The sequence below is a fragment of the Equus przewalskii genome, chromosome 1 (assembly GCF_037783145.1).
Source record: "Equus przewalskii isolate Varuska chromosome 1, EquPr2, whole genome shotgun sequence".
Lineage (NCBI taxonomy): Eukaryota > Metazoa > Chordata > Mammalia > Perissodactyla > Equidae > Equus > Equus przewalskii.
Window position 1 is genome coordinate 11,273,515 of NC_091831.1, and position 17,089 is coordinate 11,290,603.

The window sequence follows — 17,089 nt, forward strand, 5'->3', positions numbered from 1 at the left end:
TCCACAAACTCATGCCCACTCACTGTGCATCTATCAACAAAGGCTTTCCTCCTTCATTTCTTATGCATGTGTCCCGAGTATTATTTCACATGTGGACATTTCTTCTTCTTCAATAAAATATAAACTCTTTGAAGAGGGAGACCCCGTAGACATTTGAATTGCCCAAAGAGCCATTAAAAAACTTTCCAAAAGCTTGATTAACCAAATTACATAGATTTGGTTAATTGAAGTCTTGGGTTAACTGAAAATTAAACATAAAACCATTTTGAGTTTGTATCAAGTTAAATTAAATTGAATCCATAAGAAACTCTGCCTTAGAAAGCATGATATAGTTGTTATTTCCATTTGTATGTAAGTATTCAGTGAAAGAAGTATTTGTAACATTTTATTTTTGTTGTTCAGAAGCCTTACTGTGAAATTTGATAGGTTTTTGCATAAGGTGGATTCTATGGATATTTATAAAAGACTGAGTTTTAGAGCCCACTTTTCTCACAGAGATATTTATGGAATGTTTCTTAGTGGGAATTACTATGTACAGATATTTTACAAAACAAGCACAAAGAGAAGTAACACTCAAATATGAGAAGAAAATGGTTAACATTTATTTTGGCATTGATGTACCATAAATCCGTGGATCAAAGAACACGTGACTTGAATTCACTTTGGGCCTCACATATCCTGAATTTGACATGAAAGTGTTTCTATTTAAGGAAAGAGATTTCGGGCTACACGTTCTAAATACCTAATTTCGAAAATAAATAATTTATTGTGGGAATAAAATGATTGTGCTCCAGCAGTCTTTGGGGGTTTTGGCTTTGCACAGGTCCACAAATCGTTCGTTAAGGTTGGTTGGGGCCATTCCAGGAATCAGGAGTCATATCGCGGCCACTTCAGCTGTGGGCTCTTGCTTATGGCTGGGTTTAGGTTGAGTTGTTATGTAAAACATTCGAAAGCCCCTCACCCCACCGCCCCTTTGAGCTTTCTGGCAGCTCATCTCTGTGAAGCCCTGAAATCTCTCTTAGAGTTTAGAGTTGGATTTGAATTGGGCTGCTGAATAATGGAATTGTGCTGTCTAATGTTAATCCCCTGGCAATCAGTCTTGTTGAAAAGAGCGTATGATTCAGTGGTGTAATGTAGAGGGAGCGTGGAGTGTATGGAGTAATGCAGAGAAAGGCCTGATTATGTCACAAATTTGGGAGATCGCCCAGCTAAACGTGGGCCAATAATGACACAATGCTGGTTGGGAATATCCATTAAAGCTCAACCCCAATAATTTTCCAAGCCTTGAACCTACTTTATAAATAGAAGCCAAAAGTCAGTGGAGTATAAGACATTTTCAGGAAAGATGGAGGTGTGAAATACTCTCATCTTTGCTCAAAACCCTCGTAATTGCTTTGAGAAGCACCAATAAAATAAGAATTGAGTCAGCTAAAGAGTCTCATGCAGACTTACAGTGTTGGCAGGCAGTCATTCTGAACATCTCAGCAAGCGGAGACAAAAGGGATTCAGGCTTGAACAACGAATTTCTGGTGGCCCTCAGGTCCAGGTTTCATAGATTGCTGCATGATAACAGCTTCTCCGCGACATCTCTGTTTCACAGAAAATCGGAGACTCTTTCCCAGCTAAAGTGAAGTGCTGTTCCTGTTCACATTCTCTGAGGTCTTATTTTTGTTGCTATGATACAAAGGTTTGTAGTGCAGATATTATGAAGCATCAAACTGGGTGAGATCTTTTTATTGAAATTCTTCCTCGGAAAGGCATTCCCATAAGCACTTTAGTGTAAAAGCCATGTAATTTAAGTGACATTCTCGTGTTCTGGAATTAAACAGCAAGCCATTGTTGTGTGCGAGGGAAATGCTTTCATTTATGCGAGCCCTTTGAGGAGCTTGCTTGATCCTCATTAAAATTGACACCATTACTTTTCAGCCATTTACTTGCGAGGGAAAATTAGTGTGAAGCTCCACATTTGGGTAATTGTGGCGACAATAAAACGGGTTCCCCTAAAATAGTTGGCTCTGGGAGGTGGTAAGTCTTTCTGTGGTTGATCAGTGAATGAGGCAGAAGCGCCGCTGCCTTCTGACAGAGACCCTGCCACCAAGAAGCCGCAACCTGGGATAAGTCATTTAACTTGGTTTCACTCTCCTTGTCTCTGGAAATGAGGGAGCTGTGACTCATTAATGTTAAAGGCCGCCTGGTATGGTGGACAGAGTGGCAGGTCTGTCACCCACACCCTGGGCACTGAGAGAATTGGGACAAATAATTTAGCTTTTCTGAGCCTCTCTTTCCTCATCAGTAAAATTGAATGATGATACTTACCTTGTTCCTGTGATGGTTCTGTCAGTTTCCTAGGGACTGCTGTACCAAATCACCACAAACTGGATGGCTTCAAACAACAGAAGTTTATTCTCTGTCAGTTCTAGAAGCCACAAGTGTGACGTCAGGATGTTGGCATGGTTGGTTCCTTCTGGAGACTCAGAATCCGTTTCATGCCTCTCTCCCAGCTTCTGGTGGCCGTCTGCAGTCCTTGGCTGGTAGATGCATCACTCCAGTCTCTGGCTCTGTCTTTCCATGGCCTTCCTCTCTGTGTATGTCTCCAATCTCCCTCTGCCTCTCTCTGAGAAGGACACCTGTCATGGATTTAGGGCCCACCCTAAATCCAGGCTGATCTCATCTTGAGATCTTTAACTTAATTACAAAGACCTTGTTTCTAAATAGAGTCACATTCCAAGGTTCCAGGGGTTGGGATGTGGACTTACTCGTTTGGGGGAGCCACAACTGAACCCTCCGTAGCAGTTATGAGGAATTAGTTGGGTTAACAGATGGAAACACTGATGGCACCTAGGTGGCCAGCAACAAATGCTGGTTTCCTCCCTTCCAAACCTGATTCTTTTGAGAATTAGAAGGTATCTTTCATAGCTTTGATTAGACTCAATCAGAAGTTTCATTAAACAAACTGAATGCCCTGTTGGGACCAACAGAACTGGCCAATGTCTGACATTCACATGTCCTGCTGAGGTTTCCACCTTTGGTTGATGCTGTCATCAAGTCTGTCCCAGACTGATCTGGTTGCTTGACTTACAGAAGAGGAGCGTGGAGTTTGAGGGCTCCAAGTCCATCCGGTTGGCCTCCCCCGCCCCTCTCGTCCAATCTTACTGTTGAGGAAATTCAGATTCCGTGGGCTTAGTGATTTTCTAAGGACTTGGAGGAACTTCGGAGCTGGGACCTCCATCTGGATCCACTCGAATCCTAGAGTAATGCTTTGTGCACCACAGACTGACATCCCTGCTTTACTGTGGTGTGGACCAGCAGCGACTGCTGCAGCAAGACTCTAGAAAGGGCTGCTGTTACCCCCACTCCGTGTCTAGCTCTTTGTTGTAAGAAACAAAAAAGGGAGGGGGAGAGACAGAAGTATTCAAAAGATCAGTTGCTCCTTTTTACTCATCTAGATCCTTTCTTTTTCTCCTTGTGGATGTCCAGTTCTGCATTCCCAGGGACCATCAGATAACTTTTGAGCTTTTCACCTGGCATTGGATAGTTTGAGGGGCAGAGGGCAGTGGAGGTGGAAACAATGCCTCTGGATTTGCTGAGGCTGGCCATGCCTTCGCATCTATCAATCTAACTTTACAGAAATTTCTCCTCCCTGGGGACAAGAGCTGTACGTGGCAGACAGTGTCAGTGCATGGTTGGGAGCCGCTCAGGGCCAAGAATCTCTTCTGGCTGGGTGGAGATCACTCAGGCTTCCTCACCAGCCCCGACTTGCTCGGCGTAGACCAGAATGGTCCTGTGGTCTAGCCCTTGACATAAATCTGCTGTAACTCGGCTCTGGACATGATAGGACGCAGCCTGAAAGCACGAAGGAATCCGTCACAGTGTGAACTCCCCCTCGGGTGTGTATTGAGGTGGAATGAAGTCTTTTATTCCAAGCACTGACTGATAGCCTGACTGTGGGGTTGACACCTGGCAATGAGCTTTTGGTAGCTCGTCCCCAGTGGGAGAAGGAGAAATTGCGTAAATTGTTTACTGCTTGGGGCAGCCTCTGTCCTGAGAAGAAGACAAAGGCTCCAGTGTGATCCCTGAGCAGAAGGAAGGGACTGAGGCAAGTTAGAGTCCCTCACACCACACTTCTCCAGTGTGAATTTTGGACTCTTTGGGTTTGCAACAAAGTAGCATTTAAGTAAATGAAGAAAGGGGTGGCCTCGTTAATTAATTAACCGGTTGGTTTATTACTGAAGCTGTCAAAATTAGGATCATTCCTGCTCACTTGCACCTTATGGAAGACCTTTCTCTGTCTTCGTTTCCATTATGTCATGGCTTCTAGACAAAGCTTTTGATTCTCTGCGGGATGAGGGGTGGCTGTGTGGTCAGTAGCATTTAAACTACGCAACAGCACGTATCCGGAGATTTTCACACATTGAACACCTGACTCTCGGGTTCTGAGTTGCAGCGCTTGTGCACTTCCCTGGTCCTCACCAGGCCTCAGCTCCACAGAGCCCCTTTGCATCCCGAATTTGAACGATCTTGACCTAGAGACTTCCTGGCCAGTCTCATTTGATTTTCCATGGTCATGATCTTGCTGCCAACGAAATCTTTTCCATTTCTTGCTCTAAGTTTAAGACTTGGTGTTATCTTGATACTGGTTCTTCATGCTAGCTCTAGAGTTGTGAAATCTAGCCAGAGGGGAGGCAGAAAGCCCCACAACTGAAAATGGATCAAGGTGCCAGGCCAGGTAATCAGTCACAGCGAGTGCCTTTGTAAGTGGGCTTGTCTAGCTCACATAGAATCATGGAACTGGAACAGAATTGAGTAGGAAGCAAAGTCCTTTTGCTGATTTTGTGGTTCTAGCCCTGGTACCCCATCAACCCTCTAGGGTCTCCACTCCTTGCCGGGTGGCACCCATGGAGGTTCTGGTGGGAATTACATGGGAGGGCAGTTCAAATTATGTTTCTATCCTTTGCTAGCTCTGTGACCTTGGAAGTCATGGGACCTCTGAGCCTCACTTCACTCGTCTCTAAAATAGGGGTGATGACACATTTTCCTTGTAGCGCCTTTGGGAGGATGAGGCAGGAGGGCATTGCTTTTAAATAATAGTACCATGAGATTGTTCGTTGCTCTTATTTGGTGGTCTCACGCCTCCTCTCGTATCTTTAGTCTGAGACAGGCACATTCAGCTCAGCCCTGGTTAACAGAGTGGTCAATCTTTTCCTTTCCTCGGGACAGAGATTTCAAAACTTCCTTTGGTAGCTACTGTTTAATGAGATTTTGGTTGCTACAGAATGGCTTTTCATACCTGTTTCACAAGAGGGATCCCAGGGGGCAAAAGCTGGTCAGCGAGTGACTGCATCACCCCATGTGTACTGACCAGCGAATAAGTGCTCTCCTGCAGGACTGATACCAGCAAGAAGTTACTCCTTCCAGGCATTGGTGTCTGTGGGTGCCAACTCGGGGGTTGGAGCAGGCACACGCCAGCATGGATGGGGCACGTTAGATCTTTGCAATATCAGCATTTTTGCCGTGTTCTCTACAAGCTATCAATTGCCCTCTGCCCCATAGTTGAGGAAGGAAGCCTTATTGATTGCTTTAGATTCTGGCAGGGGGCCTGGCTGAGGTGGCTGGGGAGAGGGCTAATATTTGATCTCTTATCTAATCTTTGGCATCAAGTCTATGGTGTGGGCAAAGAGGATGTAGAAGTGTTACAGACTGGTTAATGTCTTACAGCGTTTTGTAAGAAGGAGGTCTCTTCACCATACCTGGAGATAATTCGGGTGGGGGCACAGGGCAGAGAGAAAGCTGCTGTTCTCTAAGCATGGGCAAGTAAGCTTGGCATGAAGATACGGATTCGCTCATGGCAGTTACAGCGCCCAGTAATGGGCTAGAACTTAGTGAGATTTCTATCAGCATGTGCTGACTTGAAATAGTAGAAAAACAGTTTAATGATTTACTTATATTTGGAGTTTTGTGGTTCTTAACCTATTGCAAATTCTGAAGCAGGCAGTCTTCAGAGTTTCTCTCTAAACTCACTTATTCATAGAACATCAATTAATGAACACCTTTATAAATCGAAAGACCCAGATTGGGAAGTGTTATGCCAACTCTCGTTAAGATGTGAGCATAGAAATGGGATCATATTTTTGCCTTTTTATGATGCATCCACCAGCTGGCTTTTATGGATTCCCCCTCCCTTAGCACACCCCACTGCTGTATTCATCGTCTTTGTGTTTGGTTATTTTCACAGTTGAGGAGAAGGTAGGGCAGAAATGATCTAGTGTTGTAGCAGGGATGTGCTCCCAACTTAGAGGACAGATTTGAGTTAGAAAAGTGGCTTTTGGAGTTACTGTCACGTCTTTCACCATAGTGGGTCGAATGCTGGTTGGTGGGTGGGGAGGAGATGGCTGAGGGTGGGGTATTGGTGTTGCTGTGGGAAATTTTCTGTTTCTTTCTGAGAAGAGAGAGGTGAGGAGGTAAAAGCGTCATTGCCTTGGTCTGGAGGGAGGATACAGAGCAGAGCCCTCTGGCAGGGATGACCTCTATTTATTGTATGGTAGTGATGAATCCTCCGTCTGTGGAGCAGCCTGTTCTTGGCCTGGAGGAGACATGACAATCGGTTGAATGACACACGGGCTTTGCCCTCTTGGGGTTCTCATGTCACAGCACAAAAGACCCCAGACTGTCACAGTGAGATGATAGTAAATAGGGATGGAGATTCCTGGATCTTGATAGAACTTCTACTTTTCCTTTCTCTCACTCAGAGCCTCCCCTTATGGGATTCTCTCAAACAAGGCCTGTAGCAATTCTATCCATCCCGAATAAGTGTACAAATCAGCAGGTCAGATCGTGCCCCAGACGTACTCCCCACCATGTCACGATGAAAGTGATGTTTTGCGAGACAGGCATTAGATAGGCTTCCAGAAGGATCTTTCAGAAGTTGTGCTCTATTTGAAAAAGGAAGTCTTCGTTTTGTTTGGTTCAGTATACACTCTGGATTGGGACTGAAAAGTGACAGATGTAGTCCTTTAAATTTTACATTTTGTCCAAAAGAAAACCATTCTGTGTGTGAAACCACCGCTGAATGTTCAATAGGGAATGGGCTGGGCCACACACTCAAGTCATCCCATCCAGCTTGGACAGGGAGAAGAGAAGTGGAAGTCGAATTGGTGCCTTTTGTGAGCCGGGTGACTATTCTGAAGCTTCTCTTTAGATGATGTGAATAGCAAGGAGAATCTGAATCACTTTTATTTTCAGTGTCTGAGTTTGCCTCTAAGAAAACAAATGAGGATTTATAGTTCGACTTCTCATGTGGTTCGTTACCAAAGGGAGGCATTTCTTGTTTGCTCAGATGGGCTGAAAGCTTTGGCTTCTGCTCCAGCCACCCCAGGAGCAAAATAAGGCATCTGAGAGATTAGTGTGATAGATTTTTCTAGACTTCCTCTAGAAGTAAGGCTTTTTAATGGTGAAAGTTGATGAAACCTGTCAACATTATTACTGTGGACATCTTTCCGTGTCTATACATATTGCTCTCATTCATTCTTATTAGTGGCCCATGTGCTATTCTGTCACGGCCATGGTATAATTTATTTAATCGTTCCCCCGTCGGTGGATATTTAGGTTGTGTAGGTCTTTTGTTTTCCAGTTACAGAAAAGGCTACAGTGACAAGCTTTGTAGACTCCTATTTGTTGGGCACCTGGGTGAATTACTTTTCTAGGACAAATTTCTAGAGGTGGCCTAAGTGGATCCTTTTTGGTAGATTCCAGCAAAACATTTTCAACCAAGAGAGCCTCATTTGGAGTGCCGCTGTCTTTGGGGACTCCCGAAGAAGCTCCCTTTTAGCCTCTTTGCAAGTCATTTGGAAGAAGGTATTCTAATTCAGAGTTCAGCCTTTGTAATAAGAGGCTATGTTTAATTCCTGGACTATTTCTTTCTTTCTTTTTTTGTTTTTTTGCGTTTCTAGCATACTCTTCTCATGAAGGGAACCCAGCTATGCAGACAGCAGCTGATAATCTGGCATTCCTGAAAGATGTTGCACCCCCTGTGGCAAGTGGCAGGGTGCTGGGGCTCTGTGGCGTAGCTCCCCAGCGTGACTGCTCAGCTGTGTTTACCCCAGCTCCTCAGGAGGGAGCCTGAGCAGACTGACGTCTGAGTTTTACATCAGTGTGAAAACCATGCACAATACAGGGAGGGACCTTGTGCAGAGTCTGTGTGTCAGGAGAGAGAAAAGCTCTCCTTTTGTAAACTGGACAAGATGAATATACTTAACTAACGGAAAAGGCGGGTTTTCTGTGACCCTATATCTTGTTCACTCTGTGAAATATCCTTTTTTTAATTGTTTTAATATACATATAACATAAAATGCACCATTGTAACCATTTTTGAGCGTACAATTCAGTGGCATTAAGTATAACCACATTGTTGTGCAACCATCACCACTATCCATTCGCAGAACTTTGCATCATCCCAAAGCTGTGTCTTCTTTTCACGAAAGGAAAGGCGTTTTTGAACCTAAATTTGACCTAACTTTGTGATCCCCAAGGGGTCATAGTTCTGGTTTAACTTTTTGAAGGCACAGAGAGAGCTCAGGGTATTGTAAACATTTGGGGTGTAAATAACACACAGGCCTGCTGCTGTAATTTGCCCAAGAAGACCTAAATTGACACCCAGCTGGTAGAAGCCACTCATCTCCCAGCCAAATAATACCGTCTCTGACATTAATTAGGGAAGGCACTTTGCCTCCACCTGCTCTGGTCTTCCCAGGCCGCTGGCCTCAGCTAGCACTTACTCGGCTTCTCCAGCTCATCGAGCAGGCACAAAGGAATTAGTGGTGTTTTGCTTCTAGCATTTCACATGGTGCAGCCTCCGTAAGTCACTGAGGGACCCCAGAGCTGGAGGGATGACACTTAGGCCTGCCCCAAAGAAGCTTGCTCTGCAGACTTTGCGCTCTCTGTTGAGAAACATGTATGTTTTGGAGGAAGCTGGATCCCCAGCCCCATTCTGTAAGACTTTCCAGAGTCGGATGTCCAGGCAGGAGGAAAATGAGGCTCAGCTAAGCCTAGGACAGAGAAAGAGCAGCAAACCAGTCACTTCCTACAAAAACGCATTTTTCCTTTTCTTTTTTTTTAAAGAAAAATAATTCCAGGTGCCCAGCATCCCAGGCCCCACTAGTCTGTTCTAGAAGATGTCAGGCCAAAATAGTGGCCATGGGTACCTTGATTCTTTCTGAAAGGATACTGCTTCTTCTCAACCTATATCCTAACCTTACCTTTTCCCACTGGTCATTTTTAGTTCTGACTTCCTTTTGTGCCAGTCTCCAGAGGCTGGAGCAAGCTTCGGGAAAACTCAACTCAGAAGCCAACTGGATTGAGCCTGTCTGGTTTGAGTGCATTAGGCGGAGTCCTGACAAGGCAATGAACTCATTCCACTAATGGTAATTAGCGTGAGGTCTTTAGCAGGTTGTTGGGCTCCTCAGACTTCAGAAAGGCTTTGATCGGCCTCCCCTAATAACCATGCCCCATGCTAACTGGTTTAGTGCGTTTTTATGCAACAAAAGCAACCACCGCCTCCTCTTTAGAAAAAAGCTAGGCTGGGCTTTAGAAACAAGACTTCTCGGTTGTTTTCCCTTGTCTTCCCAATCGCAGAATGTTCTTTCCCTATTCAGCCCCTTGGAGTTGCTAAGAAACTCCATTTTAGAGGAAGGGTAATTAAATTTTGATTTTAATTTAAAGACAGGCAGGCAGGGTTCTCTCGGCTCCTGACGTGAATGTGCGTCCGGGAGCAGGGGACTGGCCGCGTCCAGATCACTCCCAGGCACTCAGCGTGATTCGAGTCTCTTGGTGTTTTGCTGCCAGAGAGCGGTTTTGAAATGGTTCTTTGCGGCAGGCACTGCTTAACTTTTGGGGAGAAATACTTAGAAAACCAGTGGGTGCTGGGAAACCAGCTACTCTGGGCTTGATTAATTTATAGGTGTAATTTAAGAAGCTGGTTCTCCTTCTGATCCCGAGATGCGTATTTACTGAGCCTGTCGACATGAGGCCTCTCTGCTTGGTGGACCTTTTTTTATAGCTTTTGCTGTGTCGGAGCAAAAGTTGTAGATCTCTTATGAGCAAACATATTATTATGTCCAGAGGAGGACTGGCATGTTATAAGGTTTCAATGGTCAATTAACAGAGATTTATTCTTTGTCACTCAGGTATTTTCTCTCTCTCTCTCTCTGGTTCTCAATAATTACCCCTTGGAATGGAGCAGGCTGTTTTCCCCCTGCCCTCGTGCTTGTGGCTCCCAGCTTCAGGCCAGGGTTTGGGGGGAGTCAGTCCTGATATTTAGAGTCCTAGCAGCCGGGCCTTCTGCTTTAGTAAAGTGGACTCATGTGGAGCACTTGACAAAAGGGAGGGAGAGAGAGACAGAGAAAACATGGGGGAGAGAATGTCTTTTTTAGAGCACTTCAGCCTGTGTTTACTACACATTTATTTGGTGGAAGCTCATTCCAGCAGTGCAGCCAACTGTCCCGTCGGCAGCTGCCGCACCCTTTGGACTCCTTTCCACTCTGTCTTAATTTGGAATTCACACAGGGACCTTAGAATTGCTGTTTTAAAGGTTCTCATCCTGTTTCAGGTCTGTGTACTGTACATCTGCAACCTGCTGCATTGAGAATATATATTTTAAAAAATTGCAGTAAAGACGCAGAGGTGAACTGCTTGTCAGTTGTTCTGTTTTCTGTGTATTTGTTTTACTCCCTCTATAAAGAGGAAGATCTGTTTTGTATAATATCTGCAAGTTAATCATGCTGTAAGAGAACGTGGCCTAAAACTGTAAATCTTCCCTGGTGGAGAAGATGTGAGTTTTGTTGTCACCTAGAAGAACAAGAGATGGGCCAAGCTCGGGTTTTATTCTCTCATCCAGAGATAATTCATTGACCAATTCAGTTTATATTAGCTTGCTGCCCAAAACGTTGCAAACCGAGGGGTTTGGTTTGCCCAGGTCCTGGAGGGGTTCCGGGGAGAGCACATTAGCCATTGGAGGGTCTTGGTCATCACTGTGCCCACCATCTTCCTGCAGTGCTTCCCAAGTGGACCCTGGGCCCGGCCACCCGCTCTGCCTGTCTCTGCAGGAGTGCCACCCAGCCTGCTCCCCCGGCTGCTGTCTGCGCCCTGCTTTCACCCCAACTTTTCAGAAGTTACAAGAGGAGTCCAAGTGCTGTCGTCCCCCTTACCTACTGATCACTGTTCTTAAGGGTCTGACGGACACTAAGGGCAGAGTGATGGCTGAAGGGTGTGACGGGGGAGCGCCATGCTCTGCAGATGCTGGCATCCCGGGACCTCTTCCAAGATGTTTCAGGCCTCGTTCTCCAACTTGTTTAAGGGCAGAGAATAAGGTTGCAAAGGAAATCAAAGCCTGATGTGGAGAAACGAAACATGAGGCCTACTGACTTTTTAAAAACATTTTAAATAACATTCTCTAAGGTTTCATTTTATACTGAAGGCAGCTGTAATAAGTTTTGGAAGACGGTGTAAGGTTTCGATTACAGAGCGATCTCGCCTGCAGTTTTTGTACCCAAAGTGAGAGAGGGCCAAGGGGGAGTCGGGGAGGTTAAGAGGTTTTTTTGTATAAGGTGAGAAAATTTGAAAGGATGAATTCAAGAGTGCAAGCGGGTAACGTTTGGTATGCCGTAATTTGCAAATGCAATAACATTAAACCATTGCAAAGATTTTTGTGCCTGTGTGTGAAAATAGTCCGGATAGCCGTGGAATAACTTAATAACTGGAGCTCAGCAGCACGTTGACCACAAGTGAAACAGGACTGCAGCTCCGCAGCGGGTCTTGCCAGTGTTGCCCCAGTGACTAAATTCTCTGCTGAAGGCTGGCGCAGGCCAGAGATGTGGGGCTGTATGAAAGCACTCATTGTTCACGGGGCATCGTTATTTGGTATTACATGCACAATGTTTGCTTGTGAAACGATTTATAGAAACAAGTATGTTTAAGAAAGAGGACTTGGTTTGAAATTCCGTTGATCTGGCTTATGACATTTAAGATTTTATAGTACCTTTGTTTCTAAGAATAAATATTTAGGTCCACTCTAAATATTTATCTTTGAACACACAAACGCTTGAGCGTAAAACTGGAAAACTGAGCCAGAGAATGAATTGATACCTAAAATTCACTTTTCTATGGGCAGGAGTAAACCACTTCAATATTTGATCAGTACAAAGGGGCGTATTTTGTGTGCTTGGCTGGCAGTATCCAGCCCAGAGGACAGCTCCCCTCACACTCGATCTCTTGAGAGGAGGCCTGGTGAGGAGAGTGTGTGGACTTAACTCTGTTCTTCTCATGTGGATGGGGCCAGCTGGGGTTAAACCAGATCTCCATCCCTGCCAGCTGCAAGCGGGTCCCTGTAGCATCCAGCTGGCTGCCAGGCCTGCCCAGGAGGCTTGCTGCGGCCCATCGCTGGGATGATGTATCAGCCAAAGAGTGAGGATTTCTGGTGATGTTTGAAGGGATCCCAGCTTTGAGATTTTCTGCCCACAAAAAGTAGCAGTCTTGACTTCTGGGTTTTTTGCTCAGCCTATGTAGATGATATTGGGACAAATGAATGACTTCTTTGGGGGCTCTGAAATCCACATCTTTTTGCTATGTAAATCTAGGTGTCTGTGAAGTGATGGGAGATTCTGGAATGAAATGTGCTAAGAGTAACCACTAGCACTTTTTCTTTGTTTTTTTAAAAATGTTTTTAAAGACCAGCAACAGGCTTATGCAGTAAAATCAATTTGCACATGGTCTGGCTCTTGACCAACAAATTCCACATAATGACATTTTAATCTGCAAGGCCCAAATATGGAAAGACGTAGGTATCTATCCTTCTGGTTTGCTGTTTCCAGCCCAGTGCACGGGCTACGCAGGTGCAGTGTGGAGACATCCTTGGTGTGTTGGGCTGGTTGGGATCTTGTTATTTCCCTTGGCAACTTTTTAAGCTGGAGGTTAAAGGCAGTGGTCTCCACAGTCTGCAGAGGGAGACGGGGAGGATGGCTGGTACATGTGGGGATGGGGCGATAACCGAATGGACAGGTGTCTGGATATGGGTGGCTTTTGACTGAGCTGCCATGTAGGAAGGTTCTGGTCCGTTTGTTTTTATAGTGCCTTTGTGGACAAAATCACACAGTAGGCTGGTCTGTTACTTGATTCTTGAGGACCCTTGTGTGTAGATTCCACACACTTTGACATAGTTGCCTCTAAAGATTTCTGCAGAGACCGCCTCTGAACTGGAGAGGAACCTTTCCAGGGATGAGACAAGAGGGGGTGTCGTTTGTTGAGAACTTTTTCCCGAGAGAGAAAGGCAAGACAAGTGAGAGCGGGGAGTAATTGCAAGCATACCCTCTGTGGGGCCTCCCTAAGACAGTCTACACCATGACTAGGGTTTGCGAAGCAGTGGCACTTTGTTTCCTTCAGTGCCACATCTGAATAAGCTAAGGAATGTCTACTTGTGCATCTCCCGTGTGGCACACAGTAACACAATATTTATCAAGGAAATGAATGGATGAATGGAACGATGAATGAATGGAGTAAATCCATGCTAAAGAGATGAAACTAGTTGTTCATTTGATCTATTCATAACTTTGGGCTTTAGCTTTTAGTTTATTTTCTTTTTAAAACAAGAGATGGAAGTCTTCTTAGAGCATCTTAGAAGTGTATCGGGAGGCACTGTGTGTAGGAGGATTTTGGTATTCAGGGTGACCTTAAAGTTAGTCTTGTCACTTACCTGTGATGTTAAGCTATGGGCAAGGTGAGTTTCCGATATGATCCCAAATGGAATAATTGAAGGAGCACCCATTCCCCTGACATTTGTCTTTGAGATTGTCAAAATAAAATCTCTTCCTTTGTTCATTAGGTGGCCATGGGCAACCAATAACTTGAGATATAATAAGTTCTTTTCCCAGTTTTCTAAATAAGTATTCTTTTTACAAGGGTCGCACTCCAGCAGTCTCTTTGAAGTTGTTTTTGTTATGCATTGGGCCTCGGTGTTATTTCAAAGGAGTCAGCCAGCAGACTTGAGGCCTTTTTGGCTTGAGTTCATGAACAGCCTTCTGGACAACACAACTTATTTATTCCTTTCTCCTCCTCGCATCCCCGATCCCCCTTTCTCCCCTCTCTCCATCAGAGCGATCACCACACCGGCCCATCCTCCAAGCTGGACTGCCAGCAAATGCCTCCACCGTGGTGGGAGGCGATGTGGAGTTTGTCTGCAAAGTTTACAGCGATGCCCAGCCCCACATCCAGTGGATCAAACATGTGGAAAAGAACGGCAGTAAATACGGGCCCGACGGGCTGCCCTACCTCAAAGTTCTGAAGGTGAGGACTTTCTGAATCTGAAGGTACCCACAACCGGGGTCTCCCTGATGGGTCTGGCCACAGGTGCTTTGATTTCCTGTTGAATTTGAGAGAAGGTGATTCTCCCATTTGACTGGTCAGTACAGAGTGCGTTTGGAGAATCAGTAGATCATTAGGCTTGCTAATAAAATTTCAGAAGGGAGCTTTGAGGCAGTGGAAGGACCCCTAAAGTTAGAGTCAGAATAGTTCAGCTGTTTATCAGCTCTGAGATCTTAGAGGAGACGTTCAGGCATAGCCGCACATCTGTAAAAGTGGGAACCAGGATGATATCTCCCCTACGGGGCGGTTGGGCAGAATAAATGGGATGGAGTAGATGGAAGGAGCTGTGTAAGCTCCAGGCATTGTGCCAGTGTTGACTGTTACGCTGCTGCTGTTTTCTCTTACTATGACGTTAGGGTCGAATTTTAGTAGCCACTTTTTAGAAACAGTTTAAATTTTCCTTTTAAGAGAAATTCCTTAATCTTTGAGATTCACTCACACGCAGTTTAGACAATAAACTTTAGAAAATGCTTCTGTGCTAGTGAAGTGTTGAACCGGAAACTTTCTTCTTATATTTCTTATTTGGTTTCTTGCAAGTCCCTGTTTTAATAGCATCAGCCTCTTTATTTTTTAGATTTGTCTTGCTCTTCAGGATGGTGATAGCAAGTGGCAGCTAAGTCTGTGCACTTCTTAACCACTCGCTGCCTACCATGCCTGCCCCATTTAGTTGCCGGTAGAGAATGTCCTTAATAACAGCAGCCTTTCTGTAGAACCATAGGCGGCTGAACCAAGAACTCTTAACCAGCGAGGTGTTCTCTCCAGCTGAGAATACCAAGGATCAAAACAGCTGGACGAAGGTGACCATCCTGGGGTACTGCTAACCCATTCGGCTAGATATTGATCACACACTTCCACCCTCTCAAGAGCACCGGGTCACTTCCACTGTGCACCAGTTGACTTATTTTGTTCTTTCTAAACCCACAGCCCTTTAATGCTGCTGTTTAGATGTGATGGAGGTTGTTTTTTTGTGGGTGTGTTGGTGGTGGGACCCTAGACAGTGCAAAGTCCTTCCCGGTTGGTTGGCTGTTACATTGTTCTCCTGTGTCTGTTCCAGCACTCGGGGATAAATAGTTCCAATGCAGAAGTGCTGGCTCTGTTCAATGTGACTGAGGCGGATGCTGGGGAGTATATATGTAAGGTCTCCAATTATATAGGGCAGGCCAACCAGTCTGCCTGGCTCACTGTCCTGCCAAAACAGCAAGGTAACAACGTTTTTGTTTTTTTGTTTTTTTAAACGAAGGCTGGATATAGAAGCTGAAAGACTTGGTGCTTTGGGAGACTGCAGGCAGCTTATAGGATGACTCTGTGGCTTTGGTATATTCATAATCATCTTTCTTTGGTGATGCAGCTGGTAGGATGCCAGCAGCCATGGAAAAATGCCCACAATGTTCAAAGTGATTCCTCTAATTTCTTCTAAAGATTCCCCTCCACCCCCACCCAGTTTTTAAGTTGTTCCTTCTGGTTTATCTTGTTTGGGCTGCACATTTCCCATCATTACTGCCCTTAAACACCATTTTAGACACACACCTGCATGCCTAGTGAATTGGTGGCATTTGTATATCAACGGAATTCATACCTCCTTCTGCCCCAAATTTTTAGAGAAATGTTGGCATGATAGCATTTGTCCAACAAAGCGTCATTTCCTTGGTTGTAGAACTAAGAGTTAGGAGATACTGTCCTTGGCCTTGCCATCCCAAGTTTGAGGGTTGTCCATCTTACTGAATGAATGTACTGCTGGATGCTATTGAAGGCAGCAAGTTGACTTTCTTAGTTTATCCTGACTCACATTCAAATGTTTATATTGAAGAAGGAAAAAAAGCTCAGTTTCTTCGCTACCAAGATCATACTTTCTTCCATTTTCTTTCAATGCAATGTAAGCCAAGATGGTTATGCAGGGGTAAAAATAACCAGAGCCTGGTAACCAACATGACCTTCCATCCCACTTGGTTCCCACAGAGCTGGAAGGAGATGCCGGGGATCCACTTGGGCTTATCTGCAAGGTTTTCTTTTACAACACAACAATTTAGGCAGTACCATCCTTGGCTCAAGATGGGACTCTGCAGCCAACAGAACCAGAACCCAACATAGCTTCTTGGGTGCTATCCTTTTGGAAAACCACCCCTTAAATCCAAAGCAAAGGCCAAAAGACTGGATCCCTGTGGGTTGATTTTTCCATGTGTTTGATTGCATGCATGTCTAGGTGGTGAAGCCGATGTGGTGACGGGCCTGTGGAGGTGAGCTGCTCAGTGTCGCTCGATGTCTCGGTTGTGGGCTTTGTGGATGGGTTGCAATCGGAATCTTCTGGTGGCCAGCCCCTGCTGGAGCGCCTGGTGTGACGCCTCGTGGTTCCATGGCCCCCTCCACAATCATTCCTTGTTGTCTAGCCTTCTCTCTTGCTTCCCTTGTTTTCTAGGCCGCCGGTGTTAATACCACGGACAAAGAGATTGAGGTTCTCTATATTCGGAATGTAACTTTTGAGGATGCTGGGGAATATACGTGCTTGGCGGGTAATTCTATTGGGATCTCCTTTCACTCTGCATGGTTGACAGTTCTGCCAGGTATATACTGCTCTTTCTCTCCATGGTTTTTTTCCTTTTCTTGGTTGATTGCTATAAAATTAACACAGCTTCTGTTCTCAGAAATGGCCCCTTTTATCCTTGCATAAAGATTTTTAAAAAATGTT

At 45.1% G+C, this 17,089-nt stretch overlaps 1 protein-coding gene across 35 annotated transcripts in view; it reads left to right on the top strand.

Annotated features, from left to right (window-relative positions):
* Positions 1 to 17,089, top strand: part of FGFR2 (fibroblast growth factor receptor 2) — a 103,036-nt gene that overhangs the window by 49,946 nt on the left and 36,001 nt on the right. For 18 of the 35 annotated variants that reach the window (XM_070582938.1, XM_008514131.2, XM_070583789.1 and 15 more), the window contains 2 exons: positions 14,138 to 14,328; positions 15,461 to 15,608. In XM_070582938.1, the coding sequence (XP_070439039.1) occupies positions 14,138 to 14,328; positions 15,461 to 15,608 (339 nt within the window). Of the gene's footprint in view, positions 1 to 14,137; positions 14,329 to 15,460; positions 15,609 to 16,819; positions 16,965 to 17,089 lie in introns of all 35 variants that reach the window. The other 17 variants (XM_070582812.1, XM_070582880.1, XM_070584007.1 and 14 more) reach the window with 2 other exon arrangements.